This window comes from Molothrus ater, chromosome 1 (genome assembly GCF_012460135.2).
Source record: "Molothrus ater isolate BHLD 08-10-18 breed brown headed cowbird chromosome 1, BPBGC_Mater_1.1, whole genome shotgun sequence".
In the NCBI taxonomy this organism is placed as follows: domain Eukaryota; kingdom Metazoa; phylum Chordata; class Aves; order Passeriformes; family Icteridae; genus Molothrus; species Molothrus ater.
Genome location: NC_050478.2, coordinates 35,140,639 through 35,157,899, shown reverse-complemented (window position 1 = coordinate 35,157,899; position 17,261 = coordinate 35,140,639). Strand labels below are relative to the sequence as shown.

Sequence of the window (17,261 nt, the reverse complement as noted above, 5' to 3'; positions counted from 1 at the left end):
AGCAATGAGGAACCAGGCTACCACATGCCACTCAGCCTTGCCTCTGCTCCTAGGAGGGTTCTGGAGTAAGCCTTCTGGGATGTCATTTCTGAGCACATAAAGGACCAAGAGGTGACTGAAAACACCTAGTTTGGATTCACTGCAGATAAACTGGGTCTAACCAACCTAAATACCTTTAGTGATAATGTCACTAAGGGTGAGTGGGCAAAGGATGAGTAATACATGATGTTTACTTTGATTTTAGCAAAGCCATCAATAGTGTCCTATAACATCGCTCTAGCAACATCGGTGAGACACAGGCTAAATAAGTGGATAAAGCAGATGGAAAATCAGTTGGATTCTCATACAAATTGTGTTCTGATCAGTAATACTAAGTCTAACTAGCAGCCAGTTATTATTGTCATGCCTCACATATCAAAAGCGGGTCTTTATCTACTCTGCTATAATTTAATTTTTTCACATCCTTATTAACAAGCAACAGAATGGGACAGAATGCACATCCTGCAGCATCATGGATCATAAGGCATGAGGGAGTACCCAATAGGCTGGAGGGCAAAGGTGATCTTTCAGAGGGACCTCAAGTGACTGGAGGAAAGAGACAACTGAACAAAGGCAAATGCAAAGTCATTGAATACTGTATTTGACTTCTGAATATCTCCAAGGATGGAGACTCCACAGCTCCCTGGGGAAGCCTGTGCAAGTGCTCCATCACTCTCACAGTGCAGAAGTGGCTCTTGATGTTCGTACAGAGCTTCCAGCCCACTCTAGCCCTCTTTAAGCCCATTGCCTCTGGTCCTGCCACTGGGCACTACCAAAAAGCAGCTTGCTCCATCCTCTCTGCACCCTACCTTCAAGTATTATCACACCTTGATGAGATCCCCCAAGCCCTCTCTTCTCTAGGCTAAACTTCCAGCATTCTCAGCCTGTCCTCGTACAATGGATGTTCCAGTAGTTCCAGTCCCTTAATCATCTTACTGGCCTTGCGATTTTTGGTTGCCCCAGTACAAGAACAACAGCACTGATCTACGGAAAGTACAGAGGAGGCCCACAAATAGTCATGAGGCTGAAGCTCCCCAGAGTATGAGTGACTTAAAAAAAGGATTTTTTTAGCTGTAAGAGACCTCTGCTGTCTTCAGCTAGCCAGTGGGAGACATCATGATTATCCAGCCTTGGAGAATTGTCAGAGCTCTAAGCAACCAGATCTAGTTGGAAGGCTGGATTAAGTGGCACTGAGCAATCCCTTCTAACCTGATGCAGGAAAATTGCATCAAACAGTGAGTGTTTTCTATTTTTCTGCATAACTATCAGAACATGTTTTACGAATTAGTAATAGGCATACTGGTCTAAGTGGCTTTTTGTTTAGGGTTTTTCTGCTACAGACTCTCCAAATTATGGGATGATAGGAACAGAATAGAGCATCTATCACACTAAAAACATGTCAAGGGTATTAACCACTATGAAAGAGATTGGCATATGCACACATACCCTTTTATGGAGAAAAAAGTAGAAAATGTTTACAAGAACACTTGCCTGATTTGTTACCCCATTATGGAAAAACTGGTCTAACAATACTGCAAAGATTGGATATAAAAACAGATAGATAACTATGCGAAAGAATTGCAGACACTGCAACAGCTGACTGGCCCTGCATAAGCTACATATGCATTTGTTTTACATAAATTACACCACTCTTATCACAACACAAGTAGGGATCTCTCCTTTCTTACCATCACAGATGCTGAACCATACAAAAAGTATGTACTTCCATTAAGGAGTCTTTCCCTCAGGAAAGAAGTGTTGGATAAAGCCAAATATGTCAGCTCAATAGACTTTTGCAAGTATGATTCAGTGAATCTCACCTCTGTAAGTGATACATACTGGCAGACATCACTGCACAGGAAGTACACAGACACCTAACTCTCCATTTATTGTTATGAAATACTGATACTACAGCAACATCATCCACTGCTTGATTTGCATTTAAGTGTATAGATTGAGCTAGCTGATTTTCACTTGCAGAGAGAACATGAATACAGTGTACCTGTGCATATAGCAACAACTGGTTTCACACAGTTCAGGCCGGGAAACTCCAAAAAACCAGATTTGAAATTATTTGGCAGGTAAACTGATATGCACAAAGGAAGCAATTGCTGTATTCAACACAAAGTCCTGGAACCGCCTGCCCAGAGGAAGTCAAAGAGGCAAATCCTACACTATACAAAATCCAGTGGGGTTTCATTGCTTGACAAAGCACACACACAATGGTACATGCATGTCTAGACTGGTATCATATATCAAAAAACCAAAACCGCTTTACTCAGATGTTTATTCTGAAAAAATTGAAGATATTTGTAGGCAGAGCTTTGTAGGCCACAGACTTCTATAGGTGATAGGAGCAGATATCTATTAACCATCTGGTAGATTTCATCCTGTGGAGCTGAACTGGCCTGCAATATTAACTGCTGGCCTGAGAGCCATGCCTTATTCCTGAAGAACTGGATGCAGCTAGTGACATTTCATTACACACAAACCATGGTATCAGGAAAGGGTTTATTTAAAATTTTAATTATTCACAGTAAGCACAACCAACCTAAATTACACAGTATAGGTGAACTCCGTGGAATTCTGAAGAAAAAAAAATAGTGCTTTTGGCACTAGAATTCTGCTATTTTTCATACACTATAGTATTTACATCATATATATATATTTTTTTTCCACTGACATATGCAATATCAAAAAGCTGGTGACCAACTAAAAGGTGCTTTAATCCATTGGCTGTAGGAGCCACTAAAAAGATGGTGTATGAACCAGTTTTGTTAATACTTCACAGTGCTGCTCAAGATTTTTATCTCTTTTAAAAGCAAAAATAAATGTAAAAGTATAGATTCATAGAGTGACATTTCATCAGCTAGAGAACGGGAATGGTGTGGTATCTTCATTTTTCTTTGTTCTTACTTCAGGGGAACTTGCCATGACCCATGGAGTAATGTTGTATACAACAACTTCCTATGACAGTGTAAGTCAAATAACTTCAAATTAAGTTCTTATATTGTAACCAACTAAAAATGCTGCTATATCAACTTACAGAAACTTTATTCATTTAAAGAGAAATTCTGACACTAAGGTTGAATAAAGTTTCTATGAAGCCAGTTAGTTTGGTGAGAAAGTTCAAAGCTGACACTTCTAGAAACATTTTTTACAAATCTAGATGAAAATATTTGTGATGTGCAGTGGGCAGAAAAATTGTATAGACCAGACAAAATATTCCTCTTTCAAGATTTAGCTACAGATAATTAGTTACCATTCCTGGCAACTACATAAATCTATCAGATACCAGCCCTTAAACTTACCAGTTTAGCACCAGTTGTCTTATTCTGGAGTCAAGAAATATTAATTTTCTTTAATGGAATTTTCTCATGTGGGCATTGCCACAGTCAGACTATGCTAGGATAGGCTACATTGAGCATGCTGCTGATTTCACTCCATTTTGCATTCTGCCTACAAATGTGTCCACTTTCAATCACCAGTCCTGTCACCAGTGCCTAAAAATATCTCTTGAAAAAAAACCAAACAAAAAAAAAGAAAACCAGAGGTATTAGGTATAACAAACATATGGTTACCATTTAGCTAGGAAACAATATCTTATTTAAGGTCAGTTTTCTCATAATTATCATAGGAACAGATATGTCTCAGTGGAAAGAGGGTATTTCTGATCTCACTAATTTTTCTTGGCCCTTAAATGTCCTCAGACTTCAAATCTTAACCATGAAGGTATGATCTAAGCTTTAGCATTTAAAGCTTTTAAGAATAGGTTACTTCTAATTCACCCTCTATCCAATTTTTTTATAGGTGGATTTATGCTTTTGTAGGTTGGGGTAGAAAAAGATTACTACTTCTCAATCATGCATTAAAATTTTATTGTCTGCTTGGATAAGGAAACAAGAATGAAAGCAATGGGAAAGTTCCTCTTCCAAAATAAGAAAACAAACGTGGCATCTTTCATCTCAACAACTGTGTTTCTAATGTATTTTGAATATTAAATGTCCTACTTGAATTAATTTTAAAAAACAGAAAAAAATCCATTGCAATTGTTTATTTTGTTTCTGGTACAAAGTATTTTCAGTGTGAGAACAAGTGTGTGATGAATTGTCTTCCAAAGAATAACTAGTTCATTTTTTTTTAATTCCTGCCACTTATAATTTCCCAAACACAGTGAAAATAATCATAAGTTTCAGCAGGCATAAATCAAAAGCAATACATAAGACAAAATCTCACTTAAATGTTTAGTATGTGCAATGACATATGACTAGAAAAAGATCTATGGTGCTCCTACAGGAAGGGCAGTTAATAAATTGCCCTTATAAGCTTAACCATGTTTCAAAAGAATAACCCAAAGGAATGGAAAATAAGCATACCATTATACAGAATGGTTTAATGGTTTTCCAAAATTCTACTATTTAAAGCACACCCCAGTTAAGCAAATGTGTCATTAGTCAGTTTTTGCTCAGAATTAAAGAAAACTTTCAGAGCCAGGATGCCTTTCCCTGAACAATGGGGGCTTCAGAAACGAGGTAACAAATATGGAATCTTTGCAGGAGAAAAGTGTATATCTACTTTCCCCTGAATATTAGACATAATGTGATGTAATGAAATGAAAAAGCTGAAAAGTGAAAAAATAGTCAGTAAGGAAGAGACTGAGATAAAATGTCTGAATTCTTAACCCATGGTCATTCAAATCCTGAATAAATACTACTTTCTGAGTAACCTGGAAAATAAAAAGGCTAGCAAAAAGTTCTTCTTGTGAAACTTATTCAGACGAATTTCCAGAAAAAACATCTTACTAATCAAGCATGTTCAAAATACAGCAGTTACAAATAATTTAAACAGAAACTTTCTAACTCATTCAAGAATTAAACAAGCCTCTTGAGTCCACATTCAGAAAACATCAAAAATTTAGGACACAAATTTAAAACAAGGTAAGCCAAGAATAGGCCTGTATGATGGCAAGGTTTCTTCAGGACCAAATCAGAGTTAGATCAAAGTAATGTGAAAGCAGACAACAGGGCCTGACCACAAAGTACCACTCATGCTACCTGTTCATGTTGACATGGCCATTAAAACGAAGTTCCCACAAAAGCTATCTAAAGCCTTTTGGTAAGGGAAAGAGGAGGGGTTTGTGCATAGCTTTAGTCCAGAAATGTATTCTAAGTGTGTGCAGTTGCATACAACTTCATGTGCAATCAGTTTCCAACATATTTACTAAATTTGCAACACAGTAGTCTGCTCATTACCGTATTTCCCTCATCATCCCTGGATATCTTATATACCTAAGTATTTAGGGATTTCCTTCTGACCTTAGGCACTTATTTATTCGATTGGCGATGCCTTAGAAAACAAAAAAATGCCAAAAGGAAAGGCAAGTCATTGAAAGGATGGGTACCCATTATGTTTCGTTTTCAGTATGCTTTCCAACACCTTCCTTTTGCTCTGAATTTGTGTCTTGTTGGGCAAGAAAAATCTTTAAAAAGGGAATTTCTGAAGAACATCTGGATCATTCTGACGAGCCCCTCATGGAGCTGGAGCCCTGTTCAATTGCATCCTCACTGGCAGCGTTTTCGGGAACCTAGTGGGCAGGACGGTGCAGAGAAAGAATGAAAATTCATTCCTTTATGTACTACAGGAGGCTTAGTCCTCTGCCGTTTGCTCAACACAAAGAAAAGTCCTCAATCCGTGGTAAACCGTAACTATTGCTTTTGGCAGGTTTCTAAATACAAGGGGGAAAAAAAAAAAGAAATGGGGTGGGCAGACGACGTCTAGTTTACCTCTGTTCCCTTCCCCCTCCCCGATGAGCAGTTCTATCTGCAACCCATGTGGCTGGGAGGCAGCCACAGCCGGTTCCAATTCCTACTTTCCCACTCTGCGCCCCTGCTCGCTGCCGGGGCTGAGCCGAGCCAGGACCGGCCGCGGGCTTCCTCCCCCCGCCCCCCGCCGCGCCGTCCTCCCTCTCCCCCGCTCCATCCGATCCTCCGGTCCCCCAGGGCACAGTGTGGGAAGTACGAATTTCCGCTGAGTTTTCTCGACAACTTTCGGAGCTCGTCTTTCTCCCGCTCCGCCCGCCGCCCCCCTGCCGTCCCTCCCCGCCCGTCCCCTCCGCCCCCGGGAGCGCCGGCCGAGCAGCCGCCCCGCTCCGCTCCGCAGCGCGCCCGCCCCCCGCGGCATCGCCGGCTCCGCCACCGCCGCCCCGCAGCCCGAGGGCCGCGAGGGGCGGCAGAGCCCGGGCGGCGGCCCCGGCAGCGCTCCCGGCCGCCTCGGCCGAGCCCATGGTGCCGGGCACCGCGACCTGCAGCCGCCGCCGTCGCGCCTGCCTGCCCGGTGCGGAGCTCAGCCCGGCGCGGAGCAGAGGAGGGGCCCATTAGCAGCCGCGGAGGAGGCGGAGGGGATGCCGGAGAGACACAAAGCCGGCGGGGGAAGCAGCCCACGGCTCGTCCCGGGATGGGGGCGCCGCGCCGGCTCCGCCTGATGCTGCTGCCGCGGGTGCTCTGGGGCTCCGTGCCCCTCATCCTCCTCCTGCTGCTGCCCGCGGCCGAGCCCATCTGCCCCGAGCCATGCGACTGCCAGCAGCACCAGCACCTCCTCTGCACCAACCGGGGCCTGCGCTCCGTGCCCAAGACTGCCGAGCCGCAGGATATCCTCACCTACAGCCTCGGGGGCAACTTCATCGCCAACATCTCCGCCTTCGACTTCCACCGCCTGGCAGGGCTCCAGCGCCTGGATCTGCAGTACAACCGGATCCGCTCGCTGCACCCCAAGGCCTTTGAGCGCCTGGAGCGGCTGGAGGAGCTTTACTTGGGCAACAACCTGCTGCCAGCGCTGGCCCCTGGCACGCTCAGCACCCTGGCCAAGCTGCGCATCCTCTACGTGAACGCCAATGAGATCGGCCGTCTCAGCGCTGCCTCCTTCTCTGGCCTCGACAGCCTTGTCAAGCTGCGGCTAGACGGCAACGAGCTGGGCTCGCTGGGCGATTCCACTTTCTCAGGGCTGCCAAACTTACTCTATCTGCACCTGGAGTCCAACCGCATCCGCTGGCTGAGTCGCGGTGCCTTCACTGGCCTGACCAAGCTGCGCTTCCTCGACCTCTCAGGGAACCAGCAGAGCTCCCTTCGCCACCCAGACATCTTTGGGCCGCTGCGCTCCCTTCACACCCTGCTGCTGGCCAGCAACAGCCTACGGCAGCTGACAGGGGGGCTCTTCCAGCACCTGCCTGGCCTGGCAAAGCTCTCACTCAGCGGCAACCGACTGTCTCACCTGGCCCCGGATGCTTTCAGGGGGCTGGGCTCGCTGAAGGAGCTGCGCCTGGAGGGGAACCTGCTGAGCCACCTACCTGCCACCCTACTGGAGCCGCTGGACAGCCTGGAGGCACTGGATCTGAGCCGCAATGCACTGACCGCCCTGCACCCGGCCGCCTTCGGCCGCCTCGGCCGCTTGCGGGAGCTCAGCCTGCGGGACAACGCACTGGCCACGCTCCCCGGGGAGCTCTTTGCCTCCAGCCTGGCCCTCTACCGCCTGGAGCTGGAGGGGAATGCCTGGAGCTGCGACTGCCGCCTTCGCGGCCTCAAGCGCTGGCTGGCGGCCTGGCACTCCCAGGGCCGCCTGCTCACCGTCTTCGTGCAGTGCCACCTGCCACCCGCCCTGGCCGGCAAGTACCTCGACTACCTGCAGGATGCCCAGCTGTCGCTGCCGCAGGACGGCGGCCCGTGCCCCGATGGTGCCTCTCCCTCCCCGCCATCCCCCGAGGGACTTGGCGGCAACAACAGTGCAGCGGGGCTGCCCCCAGGGCCACCGCCGGCCGCCTCCACCGCCCGCCTGACGATGGGGATGCCCATAGCCGCCAGCGCCACGCCGGCACCGCTGCCCAGTGCAGCGGCGTGGCCCCGACGGGCCGGTGCCGCCGGGGTCCCGCCGCTGGTGTCCGACCCGTGCGACTTCAACAAGCTGTTCCTGCACAACCTGTCGGTGGAGGCGGTGGGCTCCAGCTGGGTGACGGTGCGCTGGGCCGTGCGGCCTCACCGCAGCCCCCGTCTGCTGGGGCCGGCGCGATTCCGCCTCCTCTTTGACCGCTTCGGCGCCGCCGTCAAGTTCCAGCGCTTCGTGTACCTGCCGGAGCGCGGGGAGCCGGCGGCCACGCTGCGGGAGCTCCGCCCGGACACGCCCTACCTCGTGTGCGTCGAGGGCGTCCTGGGCGGCCGCGTGTGCCCGGTGGCGCCGCGGGACCACTGCGCCGGGCTGGTCACCCTGCCCGAGGGCGGCACCGCAGCGGCGGCGGCGGCGGCGGGCGGGCCCCGCGGCCCCGACCAGCAGCTGCTCACGCTGGTGCTGTTGGCGGTGAACGCGCTGCTGCTGCTGGCGGCTCTGGCCGCCTGGGCCGCCCGCCTGCTCCGCAAGAAGGTGCTGGGCCGTCGGCGTCGGAAGGCGGCCCCGGTCCACGTGCGGCAGCTCTACTCCACACGCCGCCCGCTCCGCTCCATGGGCACCGGAGTGTCCGCCGACTTCTCGGGCTTCCAGTCCCACCGGCCGCCCCGCGGCGCCGCCGCCTGCGCCCTCAGCGAGGCCGACCTCATCGAGTTCCCCTGCGAGCGCTTCCTGGACAGCGGCGGCGGCCGGCACGGCGATGAGCACCTGCTGCAGCGCTTCGCCGACTGAGCCCGCCGGGGCCCGCGGCGGGGAAGGCGGGCGCCGCTCTGCCAGGGGATGGTGCGGGCCCAGGGGTCGCGGCCTCCGAGGGGATGGTGCGGCTCCGGGGCTGCGTTCAGCCGCCCTTGCTGCGGGCCGGGGCTGAGGCTACCTGTGGGACCGGGTTACTTCTGGCGGCACCTCACCGTTTTGTCAGGAATCACCGCTAACCCAAGGAAAAGCCCTGACAGGCGGTAACCGTGCCTTGCCATGAGGAGCAAACGGCAGGAGCTACTGCCAGGAGCAGCCAGTGCCTCCCCTAAGGAAACTCCGAGCTGTTAATTTAAGTGTGCTATTTTACAGGTGGTTTCCTCCGACTGCAGGTTGGGAACAGGTTCCAGTGAGCGACCTGGCCCTGTGTGAGGAGCTTTGAACAGGTCTTTTCCAAGGCACCAGCCCTTCCTAATCAAAAATTTGGATCGAGGGTCATCTTTTCATTGAACTGTTTGCAACCAGGGAGTTGTCTGGAGGGCTGGAAATGTAGGGGTTTGTGCTCAATGGTTTGAAGGCTGTGCCGTTTCAACTCAAACTGAATGTGAGGCAATTTAATGTGCACAAGTGTGCTTTTATACTTTTCTGTAAAAGAGAAACAATAATGCAGCTGGTTAGTTCTACAGGAATATTTTGCTGACACCACTAAGAAAAAACTAACAGTTTTTTGTAGAATGTTTACAAATGAGCTATTTTTAAATTGTTTTTGAATAAATACTGCTTGGTACTTGTACACATTAACGTGTGCTGTAGTTGTCTGGGTCCATGATGGTCAGCAGATCACTGACCCTCACATAATCCATCTTCATTTCTAAATAGGTGGGTGCAGAGGTGAACTATTGATGGATAAATAATCATTGGTGCCTTATTTCAGAAACAATAATAGGTGAGAATATTTCAGGAATGTGAAACAATCTTTATCCTAACAGGCAATTCTCTCCTAGCCTTAGCCTACTAAAGTTAGAAGCTTTATGTACCTCACTGTGAAATAAAACATTTTGTGTATTAATCTAGATTATGTGTTTCGTGTAGCTGAGTGAGTAATGCTAGAGTTAAACCCTTATGCAGTAGTATATAATGTTTGAGCTGTTGTTGGTTGTTGTGGGTTTTTTTTTTTAAATAGGATTTTGCTTTTGGTTTCAGACCAATGCTAATCATTTTATGGTCAGTTGCTCTCTACTTCTCAGACTTTTTCCTAAATATTTACAGAATGTGGTTCTGTTATTACAAAATATGGTGGTTTAGTTTACATTAATAAATCTCTCTGTGTGGTCTACAAATGAGCTGGTTAAAGAGGTCCAAATCGGGATTGCACTTTAAATGCAAATGTTTTAGAAGGAGTTTGGTAAATTGCTGAGACCATTGATACAACTTCTGCTCCTTTGAATTTAATGTGCAACCTCAGATGAACTCTTGTGGAACTGAATGGCTTGAAGGAAGTGTTAATGTACTATGGACACATTTGTCACAATATCGTGCATTCATTGCTGACCCGAGGTGTTCGTGACTACAAGTTGTTTATTACCATAATTGCAAGTGAGCAGTTTGGAGGTTTTCTCTCTTTCTTTTTTCTTTTCATTTTTTTCAGATGAACAAGTGTTTACAAAAGATACCCATAGTAACTGGTACCTTCAGTTGGAGTTCAGTGACTGAATAGAGAGAAAAGACTATGTTCTGAGGGAGAGAGTGTAGGGATCATTGCCTTAATCTTTGTCATTTCTATGGAGGGAAAAAAATCAAAGTCTTGTTTCTTGGGTCAGTAATAAGAAATCCTTTGTGATTTCATTTTGACAGGCTGTAATTTTCATGAGTATCAGGGGCCAAACTCGATCGTGAGTGTATAGTTTAAAATTCACTGCAATAGACACCATGTTGAATGGAATTAAAATTGAGGGAATGCAGTATCGGGTTTCATTTTTTGTTAAGAATTTAAAATTTCTGTTCATTTGGACACCTGGGTGCTTTTGGCCATTTATGATTGTAAAATACACCACTGTTTGTTGTTAGAAATGCAGTGGGATTATTGAGTAAAGCTGTGTATCACACTAACATTAGCTCTATCACTGGATATTCTTCCAATGGGAGATGCATAGATGCTGTACATGGTTATAGTCAATTGTCAATAAATCCATTTGCTGAAAGAAAATTTGTGTCTTACCTTGTATCTCATCAAGCATCCTTCTTCAATCATAGATTGGCTGTAATTCCTTCATTTTATGTGCATGAGGGCTCTGGACAATGTCTCATCATTCTTTTAATATCTTTTGATATGAAAGAACATACATAATGTTTCCTATTTTGTTTTTAATATGCTTGGACAGTGCAAACAGAAAGTAACTAAAACGGGCAGTTCTGAAAGTTCTGCTGTCTCGAGGTAAGCTAATAAGGTGCTGTTACATCAGGGAACTATTGATCCTTTATGAGGTAAATTAAGAAAAAATGAGTGCTTGGGATCATACCAGTAGTTTATGCTCATTGGAAGTTACAGTTTTGAGGGTTTTTTGGTATTATCAGGCTAATGATATCAGGGTGTCTTGTTGAGCATATGCATGTTGTTCTAATTAAGAATTCACTGCTTCTATTTGAATTTTTGCAAACATCTGGAGAAATGCTAGAATGAAATGGAACTGGCTTTTTTGTTTCAGCCTAGGAGAAGTAGATACATAGATCTGCACAAAGCAACAACAAAAGAGTTAAGAGAATGAAGCTGTTGGTGTTTTAAAAGCCACAATTTCTGTAACTCTAGGAATACTTACAGGCTTTGTCTGCAGATAGTACTTGCAGCATCTTTGCAGGGAGGGAACTGTGCTAGCAGGTGGTTGAGGAAAGAAATGTCAGTGACCTTGAATGACTGAAAAATGTAAATACAACATGACTCTGTTTTTACCAGTAGTATTTATATGTATTTGGGTCTTTTTTAAAGTAAGCTCCTTCCTAAAGAAGACTGCAAAAACAGCCCTTTCTAAATGGATGACTCTGGCCTGAAATTGTGCTCAAAATGTTTATCTTTCTATCAGAAATAGAGTTTTACTGCCATGTCCTCTCATGGAATCCATGCAACTCAGGGAAGAGTAAACTGAGTACTGTTCTGTACCTACTGAACATGGCATATATCAAAGATTGAAAATCACCAAAATACTGCCCCATCAAATTAAGTGGGCTTCTGCTGGGGGGTCTGCAAGAGGTACCAGGGCTTCCCTAGTGTCAGCACTGCCTGATTTGTCAGACTCTGTCACCTCCTGCTCCCCCTCATCAATTGCTGACTTCACTTCATCCAGCTGGCATGGTTGGTTGTGCAGCTGGAAGGTGAACTATGAAACTGATCCTTCTGGAAAATAACCTTTCCTAGCACCTCCCTCTCCCCTATTTTTAATCCAGCTCAGTTTTGTTGATTCTGCTTAACTCACACAAGTACTGGGTGTGGAGTTCAGAGGCAGGAAAAAACAGTGAAGGATGGAAAGCTGCTGGACAATCTTGGTTAGTCTTGACATTCAGTTTGGCCACAGTCTAAGAAAATCTAGGCTATTCACATTAGAGAAAAATCCTCTGTAGATGATCTAGCTTTACTGGAAATTATTAATGATCAGCAGAATTGAAAATGCTTAGAACTTCTCTTTAAGATCCTAGAAATATTGAGGTTACAGCATGGGCTAGAGAGAACCAATCTGGAGAGAACAGAGGTACAATGGTGTCAGTGAATGTGTGCATGTGGATGAATGCCCCTTGTCAAAAAGCACTGCTTGACTATCAGAGCCTGAGCTAGCACAGTTAAATTTATAAAAATGTTGATTTCTTTCTGCCGTGCTGTTTACTTTTCACAATGTACTGCAAGTGCATTTTAAAATATCATCAACATTTGAACCCTTAGAAGAAGGAACTGTATAGTATACATGTCTCTTGTACCTTCTCCCTTCTGCTCCTTCCTGGAAGAGATTTGAAAAATGAGGATTTGAGAGGAAAAAAAGGTCTGCTGCAGGACATTATTTGTCCACTTACCGGGATATTTATTTAACTAGTAAACTAACATTCTGATTGTAGGGGATGAATCTACAAAAATCATTTGTTTCCATGACAGTGTACATATTTCTAGAAAACTCCACCGGTTAACAAGGGAAATACTACTTGATTTCCAAAAACCTGGCTGCTTCCAATAATTCATATTTCTCTGGCCACCAAGAGTGTACATATGTTGTGTAAGATCCATGAGCAAAACTTTGGTTTAAAGAAATATTTTTAAAATTAAAATTGATTAATTAAATCCAACAAATTATGCATGCATAGGGATGTACTTGATTTTTTCATGAGGGCAACTCCTTTGAGATAAGTTGTTCCATAAATGTTGAATTAATAATCTGATATTTTCTAAGTAGAAATGAGGAATAAGTATTAGGAAACCGTGTGTGCTGGATGTTGGATTTATCCTTTTTGCTCCATGCTAAATATAGCATTGTTTTGGCAGCCTGTCCAAATACTGATGTTGTGTTTTTCTCCATAAAAAGTTGAGTTTTCTCAAGTGCATACTTTAATTCCCATAGAAATTAAATTCCTGTAGAAAAATAGTCAATTGTCTTTAAACACAAATATTTATCTTAGTATCATTGTACATGACTTTATTTATAGAGATGCTCCTTGATAAGTCTTTTTAAATAAATTGGTATCTCATTTGTTTTTACAAACAAGACCATAAGAATTAGAATGAATAATAAAGTATGAATAAATAGTTGGAAGAAAATTTTTTTAAACATAGTAGAGATATTTACTAACAAAGTGGGAATCTGACACTTTAAAGAGACTTTATGAGTTTTATGTTGTGACACACATCTCCTTTGTTGTTGGATTTTTAAAGGTACATTTATTTATAGTTTGATAATCTAGGTGTAATAATTCTATGATGTAGAAATAAACTGTTTCTTGTCCAGAAATGGGAAGACCCCCACATAAATAAATCTCAGAAGCTATTGAGTGTGAAAAAAAAAGTTGGCATACTGTTAAAAATATTTATTCTCACCAAAATATAACCTGATTTTTCATTGCAAAGTGCATTTGAAGCTATTGCCAAGTAAAGCAGTTCTTAGCTAATAAATTGTGGTGTTTCTTGACTTCAGATATAGGTGTAATCCTGTTCTTTACTTTACTGAGGTGTTTTTTTTTAATGTCCAGACAAACATAATCTCTAATCACTTTTTTTTCCCCCAAATATTTCAATTTTGTGTATATTCAGTATTTCAAAATACTTTATTGCACTTCTGAGATCCACCCACATGGAACCTGTACCAAGAGAGAATCTGAACAAACATTAAAGCAATCTGTCAGTCAACATATGCATAGCACTTTGTAATGTAGCAAGTGCTCAGAGGTTGTGAAGTGAGTGGTTTATTTTTTAGAATATTGTGAGAATGAATGCCCAACAAAACATTCACGCAGAGTCACAGCTGTGCTTTCTAGTGATGGCAAATGTCTAACTGTAATGTAGCACCTGATACATCAGTCTGGGCTGGTCTAGTTCATTTTGCTTTGCCATGTGAGACTAGGAAAAAACCAAACTTGACTATAAGACAAGAATTCAAGGAAATAGAGCAGATAAGCTTTTTGTGAAGTGCTTGGCAAAAGTCCTTAGCCAGCATTTTCCTGGTTCACTTAGCTTCTCATTTGTGCAATTTGTTTCATTGTCATTAGTTCAGTGTATGTTTGTTTACTTGTAGTAAATATTTAGAAGTAATTTGAATAGCTGAAGAAGGCCTGGATAAATATAATAGATAGGAATCATAAACAGAAAGATAACGAGACAAGTTTTCTCATTGAGAGATTGATTTATCTCCCTTTATATTTAAGGGACAAATAGTTCAGGGATGTTGTCTTTGAAATAAACCTGAATGTCAGTATTAAGTCAATAAAGGAATATTCTTTCCATGGAACATGAAGAAGGTAGGAAGGTTGTAAATAGTTACGTGGTATTCTCATTTAATTCCTTGCCAACAAGAGCCAAGATCGGCATTTGTTCACAAATTATATTACATGGAGATACACATGTATCCTGTCTGGATCCAGAAAAGTTCACTGAAATTGTATCTGTGATTCATTGTTACACTGCTGTACTTCATCCTGACAGTGAGAAAGACCTCTTTTGATATGTCCAAATCCATATTTTAGTACAATCTTTAGCCTCTCATCTGTCATTGTACCATTGACATACCTATGATTGTGCCACTTATCTTCTTTGTCTTGCTAAATATTTAAACAATGAAGTTAAAATTTTAAAGTTGTTCAGCACTGTAGCAGCCTCTATCTGATTACTGTAAAACAATTTGAAGCTGGGGAGGGGGGGGGGGGGGTTACACAGTAGTGATACCAATTGGATGAAAGGTCAAAAAACATTTCACTGTAGAGGAACACTCTCAGGAAAAGAATGGTTTCAGAAAAAAAAATGTTGTTTATAACTGAAGGATAACATGGTTTATTTGCCGTTACTATGTCTCAATCTAAATCTTGAACATGCATGCTGCAAGACAGGGAGCATATGTTAGACTTCTGAGACAGTTTGGAGTGTTGCTCAGTACATACAGCAGATGTTCTAGGTTGCCTTTTTTTTTTTTTTTTGCCAGCAACAGCTTAATCCTTCTGTTTTCACTCCATGAGAGTGAAAAGACAGGACTGCTCTTAATGTAGGGACCCATCAGTTATAGGTCTGTGGTGATGGAATTAATTGTATTGGAGAACTGGGCTCTAAGACGTTCGGCTTAAAAATAAATACATAACTTCTCAGATCTGATCAAATTGGAGAGATGAACTTTAGTGTTAACTGACATGGAAATGTCTGTCTCAGCTGATCATTACCAAAGAGGGACAATCTTTCACAAGCATTGCTGTAAGTTGTTCAGTCGGAGATTTAAATACATTACCATAAGGACTCAATTAATTAATTGTCCCTGAACCAAATTTCTCCTTTTCTTCTTGTTGCCTAAACCATATAATTTAAAACATTTTTCCAAAACCTTTGGGGTTTTTTTCCTCCCAGTATAACTCCTGTATCAGGTATTGGCAGTATAAAACTCTATTGCAGCTTTTTAATGCAAGGGTGGCAGAAATAACCCAGAGCTATCTGTACTCACTGAGTTCAATATGAAAATGAATGAAATAGTAAATTAGCCAAAAATCTGTAAGCCTGGTGAAGGTGCTGGGATCCTTGCTGTTCAGTTCTACTTGTGCCTTCCACCTCAGTGCTCTTCCTGGTGTAGCACTACCTTCTGGTATCTCTCTCACTCCTTGGCATAGGGGGTTTTTCCAAGAAATTTGGGGTGTTTAGGCCAGCAGATGTTTATTTTTTTCCTATCTCATTTTTAAACTCTGTATAATGGGAGTTTGTTTTGATTTGTTTTATCTGTTTTGAAATAAGAGATAACAGCCATTTACAGCCTACAGATAACAGCCAAAATGCAATCTGTTCTTAGTAAGAAAAGGAAGGAGTATTGAATTTTCAATAAATGCTGCTTAAGTTGAAGTTATTCTGTTCAGGAATGATTTGTGATTTGAATGGTTCACTGGGATCCCACTGATACTATTCTGCTGCAAGAAGTGCAGAGCCTTTTGGTTTTCCTGCTAGGATATATCCCTAAGAACCTGAGACTATAGAGGTCCAGCAGAAAATAAAGACATCTCTTCCTTCCATTTCTGTGGCTCAAATGGAAAAGAGATTCAGGCTCAACATCTTTGTCATCAGAATGGCTAAGAACTTTATTTATTCTACAACATATATATTGACCTAAGCTGATTTGGTAACTTGAGAGTTATAAATAGTATTCACACTAAAGGGAACATCAAAAACCTGACATTTTTGAAGATGAAGTCTCCTTAGTTTTCCTCTGTAAAACTGAAGTCAGCACAGGCTGAAGTACTGGCAGTTTGCTGAAGGTGCTAACAGCTCTTTGAGGTGTTCGCAGTATATAATTGGGTGCACTTTCAAATAGTCTCTCATATATTTTATTCAGAAGTATTTAGAATAAATCCCAGGCAGAAAATACTAATGAACGCCAAACTGTAAGCTTCCAGTGATACTGATCTACCCAGATGTTGCATTCATTTGTTTTTATTGGCACTTGCAAGTGCACCTGAGGCATACCTGAATTTAAGTCTGATCATATGCTTTCATCCAACCTGCTAAAATCACCTACCATTCTAATTAGCACAGCTATACCTGTAAATCTCTGCCATTCTCACTTATAAGTTTTTACTTATAGCCTTTTCAGTTACACTGTGGTAGAAAATCATCTTAATTTACAACCTCCTAGGCCTTGAGGTATGCAGTTGCTTATGAAACAGAAGAATTGATAATTTTTCCAACCTTCCAAATACAGTCAAACTCTAACAATCAGAACAGGTTTGTTTTGATTTTTGTTTCACACACAAACACCCACACCCTCATGGTAAAAACCATGATGGATTAGAGCTTTGCCAAAGTCTACCAGAACTGAGAGTAGTGGCAGGACTCAAATATGAATGCACTAGAATAATCATTTGGCTGTTCAGATTTGGAACACTACAAA

The 17,261-nt window shown here is 43.4% G+C and overlaps 2 protein-coding genes across 2 annotated transcripts; one reads left to right on the top strand and one right to left on the bottom strand.

The window, feature by feature from the left end:
* Positions 1-5,551: 5,551 nt before the first annotated feature.
* Positions 5,552-6,322, bottom strand: LOC118695059 (uncharacterized). The gene is made up of 2 exons (XM_036396451.1): positions 5,909-6,322; positions 5,552-5,623 (listed from the first exon to the last, which is right to left on the bottom strand). The coding sequence occupies exons 1-2, from the start codon at positions 6,320-6,322 to the stop codon at positions 5,552-5,554; spliced, it is 486 nt and encodes a 161-aa protein (XP_036252344.1).
* TRIL (TLR4 interactor with leucine rich repeats) lies at positions 6,149-10,867 on the top strand. Its single transcript, XM_036406995.2, has one exon. The coding sequence runs from the start codon at positions 6,493-6,495 to the stop codon at positions 8,698-8,700; it is 2,208 nt and encodes a 735-aa protein (XP_036262888.1). The 5' UTR covers positions 6,149-6,492; the 3' UTR covers positions 8,701-10,867.
* The last annotated feature ends 6,394 nt before the right edge of the window (positions 10,868-17,261 follow it).

Excerpts from the sequence above, each read along its gene's own strand:
- LOC118695059 (XM_036396451.1), bottom strand. The coding sequence starts at position 6,322 with ATGGGCTCGGCCGAGGCGGCCGGGAGCGCTGCCGGGGCCGCCGCCCGG. Across the intron at positions 5,624-5,908 it reads CAGGGGCGCAGAGTGGGAAA|GTTCCCGAAAACGCTGCCAG; the intron begins GTAGGAATTGGA and ends CCTGCCCACTAG.
- TRIL (XM_036406995.2), top strand. The coding sequence starts at position 6,493 with ATGGGGGCGCCGCGCCGGCTCCGCCTGATGCTGCTGCCGCGGGTGCTC.